The sequence below is a fragment of the Psammomys obesus genome, unplaced genomic scaffold, assembly GCF_907164565.1.
Source record: "Psammomys obesus unplaced genomic scaffold, mPsaObe1.curated_primary_1811, whole genome shotgun sequence".
Taxonomy (NCBI): domain Eukaryota; kingdom Metazoa; phylum Chordata; class Mammalia; order Rodentia; family Muridae; genus Psammomys; species Psammomys obesus.
In genome coordinates, this window is record NW_026585895.1 from 51,584,950 (window position 1) to 51,604,735 (window position 19,786).

Genomic DNA, 19,786 nt, shown 5'->3' on the forward strand with positions numbered 1-19,786 from the left:
GTGTGTTCTGAGTATCTGTAACCACTGGCAATTCCCTGGCTTGAACGTGGATACCTGGTGTGTTTCCAGGAGTGCCTGTCCCGAGTCACTGCTCATTTGCTCCTGTCTACCCTTCTCGCCCTAGCCCAATAGCGAATTTGCTGTAATCTGCAGGATGTCCATGTGGCAAGGGGGAAGCTCACAACCTTACCCAGGAAATTCAAAAGGGACCTGGGAATGAGGAGTGGGAATAGAAACATGGAGCTGGCAAAGGGTCACCTGCAGCTCCTTCAGCGTTAATCCAGCAATGAGTTAATTCTTTAACATAGATCCATTTTCTTGTTTTTAATTCTGCCATTTTCTCTTAAATTTTAGATTTTAACAAAGATAACAGGTTTATTATTTGCCAAAATCCAGTTATGAATCCAGAGCATACAAAACACAAAGCTACAGAAAGATTCCCAAAATGCACATGTAATTTTAAAAAATAGTTTAGTACACTCTTGTTATAAAACACATTTACAGGAGGATATTCACGTTCTTGTTCCAATTTGCTTCTGATAATTCACGAAAACATAACTGAACAAATTGTATGATAAACCAAAGAGAAGCAAAATAAGACAGGTATAACACATTCACCTTGAAACAACATTTTGAAAGTAGTCACGGCACCTTCTTTTAACCAAAGCAAGGACAAAGCCAACTTTTCGCCTGGCCAGCATTAACTGCTCCTGACGGTGCTTTCAGGAAAGGACACCCGAGATGCAAACATGTCAAGCACTTTCTGCAAATACCTTTACCAACTGGAGGAAGGACGGTTTCAGATCTAACTGAGAGACACTTCTAAGGCAAGGCTTGCTCGCTGGAAAGGATACCCTGGCCCCTGGCCAGAATCTAGCACCAGCAGCCTCTAACTATCAAAGTAAACACGGTGTACCATCCTGCTAATCTCATATGCTCTGATGTGGTTAGCAGTGAGCCAGCAGATGAACAGAGTCCTACGACACACTCACTGATGGTGGTCAACTTACATGTTTTGGAAAAGCTTCTTTCAAAAAAACTTGTTTCTTACTCTATGTGGTAATGTGAGCAGAGCACGAAATGTCCCGGCTATTGCTGTTTTGTTATGCCTCCTCAGAAGCAGACTTTTCGCCTTAAGTCTCAAGTCCCTGCTAAACTGAGCACTTCCCAAAGACACCAAGAAAGAAAATTTCAAGTGAACAGTGAGGTTTTCTTCCAATGGCTTACTGAACCCTTGCCCTAGCCTGAGCAGGATTTACTTCCCACCTAGCTGGAAACAGGCAAGAGACTAAAGCCTATGCCCTAGCTTCACAAGTGTTTACAGACAGTAGAGTTCATGTCTGCACACCAGTAGAAAGACACAGATTAGGAGACTGTGTTGAAACTTGGCAAAATGCACACTGTTTTTTCAAAGCTCTTAACAAATAAAACCTGTTTCAGCAGAATTTCTAACACAAACCCTTTTAAGAATAGATGACAAAAATAAAAATAAAAATTCCAAAGAGTGAACATTAATTTTCAGGGAGGTCTTCCTGCCCCAACTGTATGGACACCAGGACCCCACATTCACACGCTCTTCTCCATGGAGGGTTGGAAACCGGGAAGGCAGCACTCCCTGTCCTGGTTTCTAGTCCTGCCCTGCTTTCCTCTCACAAACACACACACTGTCTGAGGGAGGCCACAGCCCCCAGGGACTAAACACAGCATTTCATTTGCTATCCTCCCATGGAATCCCTTGAAATGCATCCATTTTTTAAATTTCCCTGGCAATCCTCAAGCCTTCACAAGCAACCAAAAGTGCCAGGCCAGGCCAGGCCAGCACAAACCCTTCATTTGGTAACTATGTCCAAAACTCACAAGTTACACCAACCTCCCAAAACACTGCAAACATATATATGAATGGCAGCTCAGGAACTGTTCTTCCATTTTGAGAAGGGAAAGATATTCAGCCAGAAAACTAAGTCATATACACTAACATGGGTAAATGAACTTGTCACAGTAATACCTTGTGCCAAGCTGCCTTGCCCACCAGCTCGATAGCTGCCAACATGGTGCCTTCTGAAGGCCCAGGAGACCCCAGCTTGAGACAGTGGCCACTGGTACCAACTCCCAGTACTAAGGCTGTTAAAGAAACTTCTACCACACAATGGTTGAAAGGACCTGTTCTCTCTCTTTAAATATGAGTTCGTTCTGTTGACCACTAATGTTTTTAGGCATAGAAAGGAAATGTGGTCTACCCATTTACATTTTAAAAGGATTTCATATTTGCTATACAGATTCACAGTTTAACCTTTAGAGCCCCCACTCTGATCTGACCTTTTCTACAGAACAAAAGCTCACAACATTTTGAATTTCTGACCCCAAGAACATCACAGGCATTCAAATGCCCTCTCCAAGTATCTACAACTGGCAAAAAGTACTGAGGAAGACCAACAGTCCAAGGGTTAGCAGGTATGTCCACTCTTTAACACAGACGCTTCAAGGTACACAAAAACAAACCCAGCTATTGTACGCTGTTACTAGCAGGCCTGTGGATGACAGTCTCACCCTCAGGCACTACTATAGAAAGCGTCTCTTCTTGGCACTGCTGTCACCCTGCTCCGGGTCCCTCCTGTCCCAGTTAGCACTTCTCAGCATGTGCTGAGTCACAGAGCCATGCCTTTCCCCTTCACTGAGAGCTCTAGGTGCTCTTCTATGCCTGAGCTCAGCATCTGGGTGACTATAATTCCTCTTACTTGTGGAAGCAGCAGCAAGGTGAGCAGGTGGTGACTCAGCCTGCATAGGAGACCTGTGGCTGCCCAGAGGAGCAACAATGGCAGTGGATGGTGGAACAACAAAACCTAAGTCCTGGAAAATCACAGGTAAGCCAGACTGTCCCAGGAGATGGACTAGCCCAGGGAGCTGGGAGCTCACAGGCTCCTTCAGGAATGTTCCCTTGGCTTCAGCATCGAATCTCCTAAATAATCGTGGATCTCTAAGTCGTTCTTGGAAAGGTGGCCTTTCAGATTCCTTTGAAGTAACAGCATCAGAGGGTGTGTGGTACAGAGAAGCAGCAAAAGATGTCGTGGTAAGCCCACTGTCTAGCCTGCCGCTGGGCAAGCCACCCTGAGGTCTGGGTGCCTCCGGGGCAGTGGCTGGGGGATGGGTTACACTCCTCTGTAGCACAGGCTTCAGTTTCAGAATCTTCATTGCATCGCGTCTATAGTTTGGGCCACAGGTCTTAATAATGGCCCCACGCTTCTGAGCATCCTGAATGAGTTCATACCAATGTTCGTTCTCCTGCAACAAAGAAGGAGAGAAGCAATCACACCCTACAGAGATACTCATGAAGCATGGGGGCTCAACTTCCAAACGAATACATGCTTAAACACTCACTACTCAGAAGACAAGGTCAGAGAAGTTTCAAACACACAGCGATAATGGGACATTACTAAAGCTAGGGCTGATGACAGCTGTTAAGGGAACTCCACTTGAATCACTGCCATCCCTGCAACACAGTAAGATGCCATCCTGCAGATCTGCACTAGCTGTTCCTAGCTCTGCCAAGCCGTTTCAATTTGTGTTAATTAAAACTCATCCTGCTTCTGCACCAATCGTAAGTTCACAGTGACTGCATTGCTGCAGCAAGCATGTAATTTCCCGCTGTTTCGCAAGGCTCCTCTGCACCCTGCTCATCTAGACTGCCACCTGCCCCTAGCCATGGCTGACATTTTTAACAGTTAAGACTTGGATTTTAGAAGGCAAGTTTCTGACCACAGCATTTACTGGCTTCCCAAAGGCCTCCCAAGCCCCAAAGGACTAACACATTTTAATCTATTGAGGGAGAATAACAAAGATGTTCTCCCAATTTCTGTCATTTAAATTTTTAAAATTTGTGTATGGGTTTGACTACATGTCTGTACATGCATCACTCGTGTGCCTGATATCCACAGAGACCTGCTGTCAGATCCTCTGGAACTGAAGTTACAGGAGGTTGTGAGCTAAACCTGAGTGGCAGGAACCAAACTTAGATCCTCTAGAAGAGCAGCCAATGCTTAATCTTAACCCCTGAGCATCTTTCCAGACCCTAAATCATTCTATTATTTTACTCTTCTCTTGCTTATGTTGTGCACATAGTGCTGGGGATGGACTCTGGGCCTTCCACCTGCTGGGCATGTGTTATACCACTGAGCTGTCTCTAGCCCACCATTAAGGGTTCATCATATATTTCTGTGTTCTGTGTGTTTGTTTGTATATGTCAGTGCAGGGGCCTACAGAGGCCCAAAGAGGGCACTGGATGGCCTGGAGCTGGCCATCCAAAGTGGGTGCTAAGAATCAAAATCCCTGTCCTCTAGAAAGACAGCAAATGTTTTTAGCCACTGAGCCATGTCTCCAGCCCCCAAGACTTTATTTTAAAATGTCAATATTTTTAATGTTAGAAACAATCTTTTTAATATTCATGATAAAATTTTGTTTTTCCTTATCAATTTAAAAAGGAACATAAAACAATGGTATATGGCTTTTACAGTTTCCTTAAAAGGGTACAAAAACAACACAAGCTGAAGACCAAAGATCTAGTTAAGATTTAGGTAGGAGACATATCTGAACGCTCTTGGCTACTATTAACAAAAGAGGGAAGAAAAACAAGCTGAGCTGGCTCCTCTCCTCAGATAACCACCACTTTTAAAAGCACCAAAAAGTTACTGCTCCCGCCCGCAGGAGGGCGCAGGCATTAAAGGATAATGCTCACAAAACTTCAAAGGCACCACGATACACTGTAACCGTAGATGAGCTGAGCAGCAAGCACATACTACCCAGTTGTCTGCCACTGGCTTCACTCACACTGTCTACACTAAAAAGTAGAGTTATGCTTCCAGGACCCTTCAAGCAGAACGACTCTACAGCAGACCTTGTGACCCAACCCACATGCCCCAAAGAGGGCAGTTGCAAATCCCCTGCCCTCTCTTTGAAGAAGCTGCTTACACATGCACAACCCTGTTTGCTAAGCTCTGTCCCAGCACTTTGTATGTGGATTTACTGACGCACACCAGGATTTAGATAAGTCATACACACCTGGGCTTTGAGCTAAGAAAGATGGTTTGTGTGTACATAAAAGCTCACAGCCAAGTTGCAGAAAGACCTAACAACTTTTATTTTTTAACCATTTTAAAAATGGTTTCCATTTTGATGGAGAAAAAAACCAAAACAAAAACAACCAAAACCCCACAAACCTGTAACAGAAAACAATGGATAAATTTGTAATCCCATGTAGCACCCACAGACTGTACCTACCATCAGAGTCCTCAAATGTCCAAGGATAAAGAGGCTGTACTTGGCTCGTGTAATGGTGACATTCAATCTCTGCAAACTTGCCAGGAATCTATGCAACAACAAGAAAGTTACTTCTGTCTGCTTCCAGGATGTGCCTATCCCTGGCCCAGATGCTGGGGGTTAAATATACATGGGTATTGGATAGTCACTCTCAAGTCCTTATGCTTGTATGATAAGCATTTTACTAATGAGCCTTCTGCCTATTAAACATGTTTAAGCCAGTGGTTCTCAACCTTCCTAATGTTGCAACCCATTAGTAGTTTCTCATGTTGTGATGGCCCCCAAACATAAAATTATTTTTGTTGTTATTTAGTAACTGTAATTTTGCTACTGTTCTGAATTGTAATATAAATGAACTGACATGATGGACATTTGATACCCCTGTTGAAAAGGTCATCCAACAACCCCAGGAGTCACGACCCACAGGCTGAGAACGACTGTTTTAAAATGGAAGGCACTGAATCAAGGATCTGATAAGGCTTTCTAAGAGTAGTGTCTGTGGATCTAGATGACAAGAGGTGATTCTCAGCCAGTGACAAGGCAATGTGAGCTACTTACCCAATTGAGCCTTGTACAGAACTCGCCCTTACACAGGTAACGATGATACAGTCTTTCTGCCGGCCTTGGAAGGCATCCACCGTATCCACTTCTGCAGGTCTATTTATAAAAGGCAGAGGTTTACTAAAAATGTAGAATTATGAAATTCATGTACGCAGCAGATTTAAAACTCTTCACTGTGAAGCTGGGTGGTGGCGCACACCTTTAATCCCAGCACTCGGGAGGTAGAGGCAGGTGGAGCTCTTTGACCTTGAGGCTAGGCTGGCCTCCAGAGGTTCCAGGACAGCCAGTGTTACAGAGAAACCCTGTCTTGAAAATCCAAAAAAAAAAAAAAAAAAGGTTCATTATATATTCCAGATGGGACAGTCCTTCCAAATAACAGTTTCTGAGGTCGCACAATATCCTTTTTCCATTTTCGTCATAGAATTTTCTGAAACACAATTCTTAGTGTTTATCAAGTTCGTAAGAAACCATCTTCTCCCCTAAGGCTGTCCATATTTATATATATGTTTCCTTAGGCCTTTTGGATTCTTCTATGGTTTCATCAGCTTGACTCCTGGCAGAGAAAGCGCCATTCTTCTTTGGGAAGCTTTGTCAAGGAGACTGAATTTTGTTGTTTTTACACCACTTGAGGCTGCTTCCACACACATGCCTGAGCATGTATGTCTGTGCGCCACAAACATGCAGAGGCCAGAAAAGGGCTTTGGGTTCCAAAACTGGAGTTACAGACAGTTGTGAATTACCATGTGGGTGCTGGGAATTGAACCCAAGTCTTCTGGGAGAGCTGCAAGGGCTCCTAACCACTAAACCATCTCCCCAGGCCCTGGAACTGAGTCTTCTTATCCACACACTTCTTTCCATGTTCTGGCTATTCTTTTCTTTTTCTCATAGCACGCTTCGAAGCTTTCAGTGGATGCATCGCATACTACTTTGTTGGTTTTATTCACTCCTACGTACTTTATTATTTTTGGTGCCATTATAAATAGAATGTTTTTACTTCCTGAGCAGACAACTCACTGACAACAGTTTTTAATATATTGATCTTCTATTCTACGAGTCTCTTAAACTTGTTTGTTAACCCTAAGGGTTTCTTTGTGTAGCTTCATTAGTGAACCTATAAATATAACCATGCTGAATTATTTATACACCTACACAAGAAAAACTCTTCCTTTGGCTAGTCCCTCTACTGCAATGGACAACAGAAGTATTAAGAATAAATGTCCTTCATGGGTCTACAGAAAAGACTACTGAACCATCATGGAGCAATGTTAGCTAGTGCTTCCTACAGACACCTTTTAATCAAGCTATAGAATTTTCTCTGTGCTCTTAATAGTGTTTCCAGTTGTGAAAGATGATAGGTCTTGTTGAGTTCCTTTTCTGTCATCTGTTGGCTATGGCCTGTGGGTCATCTTCTCAATCTGTTTGTTCTTTGAGACACAGTCTCCAATCTGTAACTCAGGTTGGCCTCAAGCTCATGATTATCCTGCCTTGCCTTCTTAAGTATAGAAGTTCCAGCTGCCATATCCTGCTTCCTTCTCTTATTCCATTGATCTGCTGAGCCAACACTGTACTCTGGAATAAATTTCACTTGGTTTTCACATTCCCTTTAATGTGCACTGAATTCAGTCTGCCACTGCTAATTAGCATTCTCACATCTGTAATCATGAGTAGTTATCAGCCCTGTGGCTCTCTTAACACCTCCTCTGGCTTGCTGTCATAAAATGAATTACAGTGATCATGGAGCTGGCAGCATGGTTTATCACATAAGGTAGCTTGCCACCAAGCCCGATGTCCTGAGTTCTCGCCCAGAACCAACTGCTGAAAGTTGTTCTCTGAGCACATGCACACTGTGGTGTGCTTGGCTTACACAAGTTTAAAAAAGAAAATGTTCTCATGCTTTTGTAAAGTCCCAAGTATTACTGGGTTTTCTGTTGCTGTTTTCAGATAGGCTATTTTCTATGTAGCCCAGGCCGGTCTGAAACTCTAGCTCCTCCTGCTTCAGAGTCCCGAGTGCAAGGATTACAGGTGCACAGAATTACAGGTGCTGGTTCATTAATAGTTGGGGGAGCTCAGCAGTCAGCTGTAACCCATCTCTCATAATTGAGAGGTTTAGGTTAGTACCTCCATGTGCTGTATATATAGTTTCTTCAAATGTTTCTTTTCCCTAAAGTCAGTTTTGTATGCTTCTAGATTAAGAAACTTAATATGTTATTTTGGTATTTTAACATTTGTGTGTGTCTTTGGTAACAGTGCATGTGCGCACATGAGCAAAGGCCACAAGAGGGAGCCAGGTGTCGTCTTCTATCACTGCTTAGTCTTTGAGACAGTCTTTTTCCCTGAACCTGGGGCACATGCTTTCTAGACAGGCTAGAAACCAGCAAACCCCAAAAGATCCCCCCTGTTTCTGCCTGCTTCTGAGCTGAGGTTACAGGAAAGTGTACTGGACTCTCAGATTATTGTCTAAGTGCTAGGATCTGAACTCTGATCCTCATGATTGCATACCAAGTGCTATTAGCCATTGAGCCCTCTCTTCACACTGTTTTCTTTGTTGAGATAGGTCTCATGCAGCCCAGGTTAGCCTTGAACTCACTATGTAGCAGAGTATGATGACTAGAGTTAATAATCAGGTTGGTAGAAGTTATGATAGCCTAAGAGGGGCAGAGGGCATGTCTTTGGGGAATTATCTATTGATGGTGTTAGTTGAGTTGGAAAGACCCACCCAGTGTGGGTGACACCATTCTCTGGGCAGGAGATCCCGGATTGTGTAAGAGCGCAGAAATCTTGCTCATCGTTAACATGTATGTATTCACTGCTCTTCTTCTTCTGATGGGATGCTTCAGGGTCTTGCTGCTTTGATTCCCCCATCATGATGGGCTGTAATAAACTGTGAGGTGAAATAAGCCCTTTAATGCTTTTGTCACAGTATTTTGTCACAGTAATGGGAAAAGAAACTATGATACCAAGGATGACCCTGCCTGGTCATCCTGCCTCCACCTTCCCAAGTGCTGGAATTACATGTTTCTTAACACACACCTGACAGTGACTTCCAGATTTTAATCTTGATTTTACTGTAGAGGTTAGGAGATAAACACACAATCTTAGCAGGGCCTGGTGGCACTGTAATTCCAAGTACAGAGGGGGCTGAGGCAGGAGGATACCAAGTTCAATGACAACCTGTGAAACTTACTGACATGTTACAAAAATATTAAAACGATTGGGTAATACAGATGCCTACAGCATTTGTCTAATGTATAAGACTGCCCTGACTTACCCCTGGTACTGTTAAGGAAAAAAACTAATTCAACCTAAACACCAGAAATACATGTAAAAATACATCACCCTTTTGTATCAAATTCTTTCTCCAAATCCTTCTGGATCATCATCTTCTGAGCCTTATAATGGGTTATTATGCCAATATTTCGGGAGGAAATATCCTTTCTTTTCTCTTTAATAAGTTTAATTATTTCCATCACCAACTTTATTTCTTGAACATTTATATATGAGCTAAATAAGATGGAAAAAGAGGACAATGTATCAAATCTCACAGCAGTTCTATTTAATTTTCCATTACAGTAAAGAGCACATAAATAGGTGTTTTCCTCTCTAGTCAAGCAGCAGTGTCAAGAGGATTTAATAGGGATTATTCATATACATGAATATGTTGCAGGATATCTGATCCCATTTTGAACCCCCGAAACTGTGAATTGTAAAACCCTGTTTTTTGTTTGGTGAGGTTGAACCCTATCACACACCTTTAAACCTGTTTACTATAAACGGGTGACTATGGTGAGGTTTACCCATCCCTATTACACACTTTTAATCCAAGAGCTTTCTGTACACAGGATTTAATAAGTTAACCCTAGGTCAAGAGTTGGAACAAGAAACCAGATGACAGGGATTAAAGAGAAGGAGGGACTTTGAGTGGAGGGTATTTAAGACAGCTTGGAGAAGTAGAACAGCTTTGGCTCAGCGCTTTAGCTTTAGCTCTTCAGCTCTCCAGCTTTTTGAGCTTTGATCTAGCGAGTCTTTGGCCTTTGGTTTTTTGGGCTTTTCCTCCTGGGCTGTCACCTGAGCTAGTGACAGCCTTTTGGGCCTTTTCCACCCAGATGTGAGCTGAGAAGGAAGGTCAGCTGTGTGCTTTCTCTGCTTTTCTCAGCCAGCCGGTTTTCACCCCAGCATCTGGCTCCTGGGTCTTTATTGGTAAAATAGAATAGTTGGGATTTTCATTCATTTATAACATGAGTAACTACAAACAACTTTCCAATCCAGGAAGTGATTGTAAAAAAAGGGAGTTTGAACCAATGAACCACACACCTAAATCGATAACACCCAAACAGCTAAACACAAACAACATGGCCCAGCAGTGCTGAACAGCATAAAAGCCATCTCATCCTGCCATTGTCCTCTTTGCTGGCTCTATATCCTGTACTCCGAAGCCCAAACAAACCCCAAGTACCTGTGTCCGGTCATTCTCAAACTAGATTCAACCCACATCAACCTTGTTCTCCTGAGTCTTAAATATCCAGTAACTACTAACATGCCATCAGCCACACTAAATAGGAGGTTCACTCCCTCTCCTAGCCCTTGGTTATTCCTCAGGTTAAGATTCTATTAAGGTTCCTTGTTGTCTTCTGGTCCTGTAATGTACCTGGGGCTCAGCTCTTCATCCTCTGCTCTACTTCTGAAGATGCCATATGAACCGTTCAATTGCAATCCCTACAGCATTGCAATCCTACAGTAAACTCTATTTTTCACTTCTTCAAGGAATGTTTGCCCCATTTCCTCTTCTGATCTTAGAATCTGTTTCCCCCCCGCCCCCCCATATTTCCCCACAGTAGGGCAGTATTTACCTCCAGACTGTTAACTCCTCTCTTCAGAGTAATCCTTGGCTCAACTGATATATTTGCTACCTGGCAATATACTAAAACCCCTACGTTTGCTGTCATTTCATAGGTACCTAACATATTCCCTCACAACTAAAAATCTTTAAAAAAATGGTCCCACTAGGCCTGTCTACTCCGTTAACACCCATTCATTCAGCTGGATCTTTTCACTGCACTTAACCTACACCTGGAATAGTCACCCATCTCAATGACTAGATTATTAATGCCTGCTTTCCAATGAGACCATAATCATCTTACCATGGGGTCTCGTACTGCTATGACCTAGTATGCAGAAAAGGGGAAGCTATCAAGCAGACAGTGAAAATGGCAGTGCCCTGGTACTGGAGAGACTGGAGAATAAAGAAAAAAACATACTCATTATCCCGTTGTTCTGAACCATCTCCAACATCAAACACAAGGTAGGGCTGAAATGGCCAATCTGATGAACATCGAATGGATTCAGTCAATCTATAGAAATGCAACCATATTCAGAAAATATGCTCTAAAACACACATTTTATAATTATCTTCTGTTTTTCAGAACCAGGAGAAAGTTAAGAGATTAAGAAGTCTTCTTTTACAGACGTATAGCAGTGAAAATTTTAAACTGATTTCATTTCCATTCTAGTACCAAGGAAGATGATCTACACAACTATAACTCAAGAATAGTTCATAACATAGTACAGAAGATATACATACAGGGCTAAGGAAACATGGTGCAGGCTCCAGGGAAAGCAAATGCACAAACATGGCTAAAAGCCTGGCTTTAATCCCCAGAACCACCAATACAAAGAAAGCCAAGAAGTTACCAATGACTGCACTTGGGTTATATTATATATGGTGGCTTTTGTCTCTTTTTTCCTTTCCTTTCCCCCCTTTTTTTTTTTCCTTTTTCTTTTTCTAGAGAGCTTTCTCTATCCTGGAACTCACTCTGTACACCAGCCTGGCTTCAAACTGATATTCACCTGCCTCTGTCTCCCAAGTGCTAGGATTAAAAGTCTGTGCCACCACTGCCCTGCACCCTCCTTTTTCAATCTATCTGCATTTGATATAGTCAATATAGCACTTATAATTAGAGAAATACCATTTTAAGTTGACAATGTAAGGTAATTCCCCTACCCAGTCTGTCCACCCCCCACCCCAACAGGGTCTTTTCCTGTAGCCTTGGCTGGGCTCTTAACTCTTAATCTTCTTGCTTCTGCTTCCAAAGTAACAGGGTCACCTGCATCAGCTAACACAGCTAGCATGATTCATGCTTTTTATGCTAAGGCTTTTTCCATAAGAAGCTAAAACTTCAAGAAGGACAAGTTCACAAGCAATCAAGGACACCCACCTATTTGTTTTCAAGTTTTTGTTATAAACGTAATTAGAAGGGAAGAGACATATGTCTGGATGCATCCTGTACTGAATGGTGAGCTGTAAAATGGGCAGCCTGCTGATCATGCTTTGCTCCACATTCTCCTCTAGGAGCTTGCAGAACCGTGCCATCATTGACTGGTCATAGCCATACTCCTGTGCTTTCTGGAAAGAAAAGAGTAATTCTTTAGAGTTTGTATGGAGTTTGAGGGGGAAAAATAGGGCAGGTGTGGCTCATGCCTTTAGTTCCAGCACTCGGCAGAGGCAGGCAGATCTCAGTTTAGGGCCAGCCTGGTCTACAGAATGAGTTCCAGGACAGCCAGAACTACACAGAGAACCCTGTCTCAAAAAACAAAAACAACAACAAAGAGGTTTTGTTTTTTTCTCCTTAACATGTCCCATTACTATAAAAACTGATACTCCAGTACAAATGTGTCAAAGTTGAGGTGGTGTAAGAGCATCAACAATCAGATTTAGGAAAAGGTATTTATGATGATCCTCAGAGAGCTGTGACCTTTGACTCTGAGATGTTCTCTCTGTAGAATATCCACAAAGTGCTATGGAAGAGGTGAGGGTGTGAACGACCACACAAAAAGCTGTTCTGATAGGAACAAGAGACTACCTGAATGAAGGAGTCACAATAAAAGAGGGAAAGTAACTTAACCAGATTTTAACAAATCATTTACCCTTACAACCTCACAAACAAAAGCGTTATGTGTCATTATGAAGGAGCCATTGCAGAGTGATTTCTTCACTGAAATTTTGGAGTATGTGCTTAGTCTGGCACTAAGATAAATAAGAACACTAAACTATTAAATTGATTTTGCCAGCCAAATCATGGGTTATAACCAATGACCCAAACAGATGGTGAAAATTGCCCACATTCTCACAGTTTTATTTTTAATTTTCAATGATAGAAGCAAAGACCCAAGACTACCTAAACAAGCTCAGAGTCCAAGTGTGACCGAGACCTATGTAGAGTCTTGCAGCCACACTAGTGGGGACATTCACCTGCAAGATGTATACAGTAGGAGTGAGCCTTTATACAAACTTCCAAGGTTAAAATAAAGCACTGTGTACCCTAATATCTATGTAATTTTAAAGAAGTGTGTGTAACTAAAGAGATGTTAACAGATATCTGGCAATTTCATCTACATCCCCCAATGTTTACTCAATTTAGCCCCAAATCCAATTTTAAATATCTCTGGGAAAAACAGAGAAAGAATTATGTAACATAACAGACCTACTTAAGAAAAAGTAAGTCCAACTTACAGATTTGCACTTGAGGACATTTAGAAAAAAAAGCTGTCCCTAAAGAGGCTAGAAAAGAAAAGCAGATTCCATATGTACTTCTGCTCTTTTTTTCTTTTTTTGGTTTTGTTGAGACAATGTTTCTCTGTATAGCTTTGGCTGTCCTAGAACCCACTTTGTAGACCAGGGCTGCCTTCAACTCACAGAGATGTGTCTGCCTCTGCCTCCTGAGTGCTGGGATTAAAGGTGTGCACCACAACTGCCCAGCATTGTTTTGTTTGTTTTAATAATTTGTGCATTGGTGTGAGAGTGTCAGATCCCCTGGAAAGGAGTTAGAAACAGTTGTGAGCCACCATGTGGTTGCTGGGAATTGAATTCAGGATGCCTGGGAAGAGCAGTCAGTGCTCTTAACCTCTGAGCCATCTCTCCAGTCCCGCACTGAAGTAGTAGATCAGTGGTTAAGAGTACTTCCTGAGCCGGGGTATGGTGCCACAATCCTAAAATCCCAACACTCAGGAGGCAGAGGTAGAAGGATCTCAGTGAGTTCTAGGCCAGCCTAGTCTACAAAGCAAGTCCAGGACAGCCAAGGCTCCACAGAGAAACCCTGTCTCAAAAAACCCAAAATCAACGGCAGACTAGACTATGTCAGCACTCATCTTTCACAGCTCAATCCATAGTAAGTGCATTTTCTTTTGTTATTTGCATTTCCAGATGTAAGGGGCAGAATTGTTTTTAACTATTGAAAAAAAAAAAAAGTCCCAACTAGACATCTATTTCCAAATCAGGCCTCCTTACATTTTCCTCAGCTTTGAGAACACTTAGTGGCATAAGGTGTGTGTGGGTCTTTATCTTTAAAGCTGTCGTGCATGTTTTGTGCCCTTATCAAATCAGACACAGTGCCTCCTCTGGCCAGGAAGCCCGAGCTTTCCTGTCTAGGGAACTTACCCATACTTCAGAAGCACAACATATACTAGGCCATTTGTGGAAATACTCACTGTTCTGAAACAAGGTATCCCTGTGTATCCCTGGCAGGCCTCCCATGAGAACCTGCTCAGCCTCCTCAGTGCTGGGACTGTAGGCACAATCATGTCTGGTCACAATTTTTCTCATAAAACTTCAAATAACACTTCTCTTTTCTCTAACATCTCCTAATTTTCCCTTCAGTAAGAGATGAAAATTCAAAACAGTACCATTTCCTCAAATGAAAAGAGGCCCTCTGACATCAATAGAAACACTCACCATAGAAATGACCGTGGGGGGGAGCTGTTTGGGGTCTCCCACTAGGATAAGTTTGCTGCAGCGGTGGATGAGTGGAGAAAGTGTCTCAACTTCACAAGACTGCCCAGCCTTGGTAAGAAAGTGGACAAGGAGAAATAGCCTTAAGTTCTAATCACCCAGAAAAGTACAAAACTTTTTTTTTTTTCTTTTTTGGTTTTTTGAGACAAGGTTTCTCTGTGTAACTCTGACTGTCATGAACTCACTCTGTAGACCAGGCTGGCTCTGAACTCAAGAGAGCTGCCTGCCTCTGCTGGGATTAAGGGTATGCACCACCACTCCTGGCTCCCAAACTTTTCCTACACTACACCTAAACCTTTTTGTTTTTAATTATGCAGGACCTCATACTTGGTGGGCAAGTGTTTTACTACTGAGTTACATCCCAGCCTCCTCTATACCAGATTATCAAAAGCAAGCATTTTTTTTAATGCTCAAAATATATCATACTTGTATGAAACCTCTTTATTAATACATATCTAAGACATAATATGTACAATGAAGATATAGCAATGAAAATGAATACATATAGAAGATTTCCTCATAAACAAATTATCTAAATACAACTTTTGGTTGGGAGCCTAGCCTTCCATGGCTAAGCCATCTCTCTAGCTCCTAAACGTAATGTTTAAACAATCTAACAAGTACTGTGAACTCAGCCACCACAGATGCCTTAACTGTGGAACTAGCTACCAACGGAAGGCTGTGGACATCCTGAGTGCCTGCTTTCATCTTGCTGAGCTGCAGCCTGGGAAGCGTCTCCTCTAATAGACGTTTAAGAAGGCTATGTCTGAAATTCAGTTGTTATTTGTCTTTCTCCTGACTTTCTAATTCAGTAAAATTGTTTTTATGTTATTTCCAATTTAATAAATAAAAACATTTCCATTGTTTTTTATGTTATCATTTCTGACTTTCTAATTCGATAACATTGTTTTTATGTTATCATTTTCATGTTCTTTCATTTTATCATACTTAATTCCTAATACAGGGTTTAGGATTACCTAGACTGATTCTCTAGATCTAATGATACATTTCTTCTATCTTCTGAGTTTTCATTCTAGACAATGTTCAGAAAATGGACAACAGCCAAAGCTGTCCAAAGTAATCAATTTGTATTTCAAAGTTAGTAGAGAAACTGCAACAGCTCAAAATGGATAGTGTTAGAGACAATCCTGCCCAGACTAGCCCTACTGTTGTCTAGAATGGAAACTCAGAAGACAGAAGAAATGGATCTTTAGATTCAGAGAATCAGTTGAGGTGATCCCAAACCCTGTCGTAGGAATTAAGTATTATAAAATGAAAGAACATGAAAATGATAACATAAAAGCAATGCAGGAGGCTGTCAGCACCACGTTTTACTCTGTGAGGTCGTGTGCACATCAACTAAGGACTGGGGGTGTGGAGGCCTCCTAACAAGCAAGGCTGGAGGTTCACTCTCCAGCACAAGAGTAGTGACCACTTAGGAAAACCCCACTTCATCCACAGCACCCAAAATTCACCCACAACTTTTCTTCACAGTCCTAGTCACACCTGTACACTTGAGTGTCGACTGACCTCATCTACAATGACACAACTGAAGGGAACACCCCCTTGCCCTCGAAAAGCAGACTCAAGCAGTAAGCCACCACTTGTGCTCAACGTGCAGCAGATGACATGGGACTCCAAGATGATGGTGTTCTGTGTTCTCTGTGGGCGTCCCTGAACCTGGAATGACAAAAGATAACTACATTTATACATGCAGAAACCTCTTACAGTCTTATTTTTACTATTAAATATCTACCATTTTTTGTTCATGTGACATAATAAAAATATTTAATAAAAGGGAAAGCCTCAGATCTACAAAACAGGAGAAATCCTGTACAAATCCATCATAGACTTCAAGGCAATGTATAGGAGTTTTAGAAGAAGTGGCAATTTAGCTCCAGTGCTAAATGCACTGCCATTCTCTCCTCTCAGCAATAACACTATAGTGATTAATTTAATGGCCCCTAGAAAACGTGATGAATTCACGGCCAAACTTTGGGCAAAGCGCAAGAAATCTTGTGGAAGAAGTGGGGGATGGGTATAGGATCTGGAGGGAACAGGAGCCCCACAAGAAAACCGACAAAGCTAAAAAACCTGAGCCCAGGGGGTCCTTGACTGATGCACCAACCAAGGACCATACATGGAGAGGAACTAGAGCCCCTGCTCAGATGTAGGCAATTGTCAGCTCAGCCTCTATGTGGATTCCCAAGTAAGGGGAGCAGGGGTTGTCTATGACATGAATTCTGTTGCCTGCTCTTTGATCACTTGCCCCGATGATGCAGCCTTGCCAGGCCACAGAGGAAGAAGACCCAGGCAGTCCTGATGAGACTTGATAAGCTATGGGCAGATGGCAGAGGAGGAAAACTCCCCCTTTCAGTGGACTAGGGGAAGAGGAAGGGTGGGACTGGGAGGAGTTGAGGGAAGGGGCTTCAATCAGGATATATAATGAATGAATTGTAAAAAAAAAAAAAAAATTTAAAAATTACAAAATAAAGAAAAAAATAAACACCACCACCACAAAAAAAAGATATTATGAGCAACAAAGCTCACAATACCTATGAACATTGTACTTCATCTGTGAGTATGGATGACTTAGAGGTCACTTACACTGTTAATGAAAATGTACATTAAATTTAACTGTGTTCATCTTTGGTCTAAAAACACAAACTACCAGATAACCTTAAACTGTTCTGCTGAACTTACTTGATTTCTTTTTTTGTTTTGTTTGTTTTGTTTTGTTTTGAGACAGGGGTTCTGTATGTAGCCATGGTTGTCCTGGAATTCGCTCTACAGACCTGGGTAGCCTCAAACTCAGAGATCTGCCTGCCTCTGCCTCCCAAATGCTGGGATTAAAGGTGCACGCCACCACCGCCCAGATCTTACTTGATTTCTTTAGGACTGCATTCTGATCATCCAGACATAAATCTACCTTCAATTAATCTAATAAAAATCTGGTATTCTTACAGTGAAGACCATAAGGGAGAAGCTATGCAGCTGTTCTCTGTACCAGGGTTCAAATCTCTGACACTCATCTCAGAAATTAGAAAAAATGCATCTGTATTAAATATGCACATTTTTTGCATTATTTCCTAAATGACACAGTATAACTATATATATAAAATTCACATGGGGTTGGGGATTTAGCTCAGTGGTAGAGCGCTTGCTTAGCAAGCGCAAGCCCCTGGTTTGGTCCTCAGCTCTGGGAAAAAAAAAAAAAAAAGACAAAATAACAAAAAGACCTAAAAAAAACAAAACAAAACAAAACAAAAACCAAGGTAACTAAAAAAAAATTCACATGACATCAGTTATTTGAAGGAGATAATTTAAAACATATAGGCCAACATACATAGGTTATATGGAGGCAGCTGTATGTTTTTATGCCAAATCATATCCCACTGTCACTCAACTTATATTCATAATAGAACACATGATAGTCCATAGTTACTACCTTCTTACTAAATTACAAATGTAGTTCATTCCTGTTTTTCTCTCAATATCCACAAACGTATTCTTACAGACTATACTCATGGTAGCAATTCCCTATTTGCAGCTGGTTAAAAAAAAAAAAAAAGAAACTGTGTTTAGTAGTGACATAAACCTAAGAGAAAACACTGATATCTCCACGATTGCAGTTTTTTAAAACAAAACTGCAGTCTCAGAAGTGTTTCATAAAGAAAGTAAACCACTTCAGGTAAACTACTTACCTCTTTTATTTTCGAAGCAAGTTCTTGCCTTTCTTTTGAGACTTTGGCAATGTGTCCATCTAATTGTCGCCTCTGGAAATAAGTCAGAATATTATCACAAAAACCAAGCACTTTAGAAAGCTCTCAGACACTTCATACCTTAGGAGAGTGAAAAACATCTTACCCATGAACTCACTGAAACCGTGTGCTCTCTTCTCTACCAGGCAAGTCCCAGCACTCCTCTACACAGCTGAGGGGTCAATATGTCTCCTGTGCTGCATGTTTGCTGTCTGCCTAATATCTAAAAGCTCGGAGCATCATTCCTTCATTCATGTTAAAGGCGCTTCACCTACAACTCAACAATCCTGCCACAGTGATGAGCACAGAACACAGGCATGGAAAATCATGGTACTCCTCCCCCAAATAAAACCAAAGATTAGATCTGCTTGGCAACCAGAGACTAATCAGAGCGTACTGCTGAACAGATGCATGGTATTTTAGGCCGGGGTGGGGGCACCCAGAAATATTGGCACTTGTCTTCTCATGCTGACATACAGAGAAAAGGAAATCAAAAGGTGGCAAAATGTTACCTGCCAAGGTTTTGATCCAAACATACTAAAAGCTAAGTCACTCTTGACTTTCTGAGTATATGACCCAATAAATTCTTTTTTTCTCAACCAAATTAGAAAACTTGGTTGTTTTTACTTATGTGTATGGGTGTTTTGCTTGCATGTATGTCTATATCACATGCATGCCAAGACTCTGAGGAGAGCGAAAGATGTCATCAGACCCTCCGGACCTGGAGTTACAGTTGAGAGTGAGTTGCCACATGAAGGCTGGAAATCAAACCTGGGTCCCCCGGAAGAACAGCCAGTGCTCTTAACCACTGAGCCATTTCTTCAGTCCCTAAAGCGGGTTTAACTCATCAACAGAAAAGTGTCTAATAAACACAATATGCCATCTACTTTTATAAATAAATCTTTACTGCAACACACTCGCATCCGTTTGTTTATACTGATCTGATTAGACTCTACAGCCACAACTGGGCTGATAAGATGTCACATAGACTGGGCTATAAAACATACAGATTTACAAAAGAGCTTGCTAATCCTGGCATTAGGCATGCTACACCAACGTAATTCACAGACTCACACCATCTCAAGGAGAGCACTGTCACACACCCATTAACTAGTTCACACCTAAGCCACTTCTGCAAGGTCTGTGTGAGGAGGTGTCCATACCTGCATCTCCCGCCCACCTCGACACAGAGCTCGTTGACGAGAAAGCTCATCAAGTTGACCATCCAGAAACTCTTTTCTTCTAAGCAGTTCTTGAGTATGAGAAGGTAATTCCTTTTCTAACATAAATTTAAAAATCACATGTTATCTATAACAAATTCACACACAAACTCCCTCCCAAAGCTAAGTTGAGGAGTCTCCAAAATACCATT

At 41.8% G+C, this 19,786-nt stretch overlaps 1 protein-coding gene across 3 annotated transcripts in view; it reads right to left on the reverse strand.

The window, feature by feature from the left end:
* Window positions 1-309: 309 nt before the first annotated feature.
* Setx (senataxin) overlaps window positions 310-19,786 on the reverse strand; it is a 54,724-nt gene continuing 35,247 nt past the window's right edge. Inside the window, exons 17-27 of one of the 3 annotated variants that reach the window (XM_055599944.1) lie at window positions 19,578-19,693; window positions 18,358-18,429; window positions 16,184-16,333; window positions 14,597-14,704; window positions 12,084-12,271; window positions 11,127-11,219; window positions 9,208-9,372; window positions 8,588-8,752; window positions 5,869-5,967; window positions 5,272-5,359; window positions 310-3,279 (exon numbers count right to left, since the gene is read on the reverse strand). In XM_055599944.1, coding sequence (XP_055455919.1) covers window positions 2,560-3,279; window positions 5,272-5,359; window positions 5,869-5,967; window positions 8,588-8,752; window positions 9,208-9,372; window positions 11,127-11,219; window positions 12,084-12,271; window positions 14,597-14,704; window positions 16,184-16,333; window positions 18,358-18,429; window positions 19,578-19,693 — 1,964 coding nt within the window. In that variant the 3' untranslated portion in view covers window positions 310-2,559. The remainder of the gene's footprint in view (window positions 3,280-5,271; window positions 5,360-5,868; window positions 5,968-8,587; window positions 8,753-9,207; window positions 9,373-11,126; window positions 11,220-12,083; window positions 12,272-14,596; window positions 14,705-16,183; window positions 16,334-18,357; window positions 18,430-19,577; window positions 19,694-19,786) is intronic. The other 2 variants (XM_055599946.1, XM_055599945.1) reach the window with 2 other exon arrangements.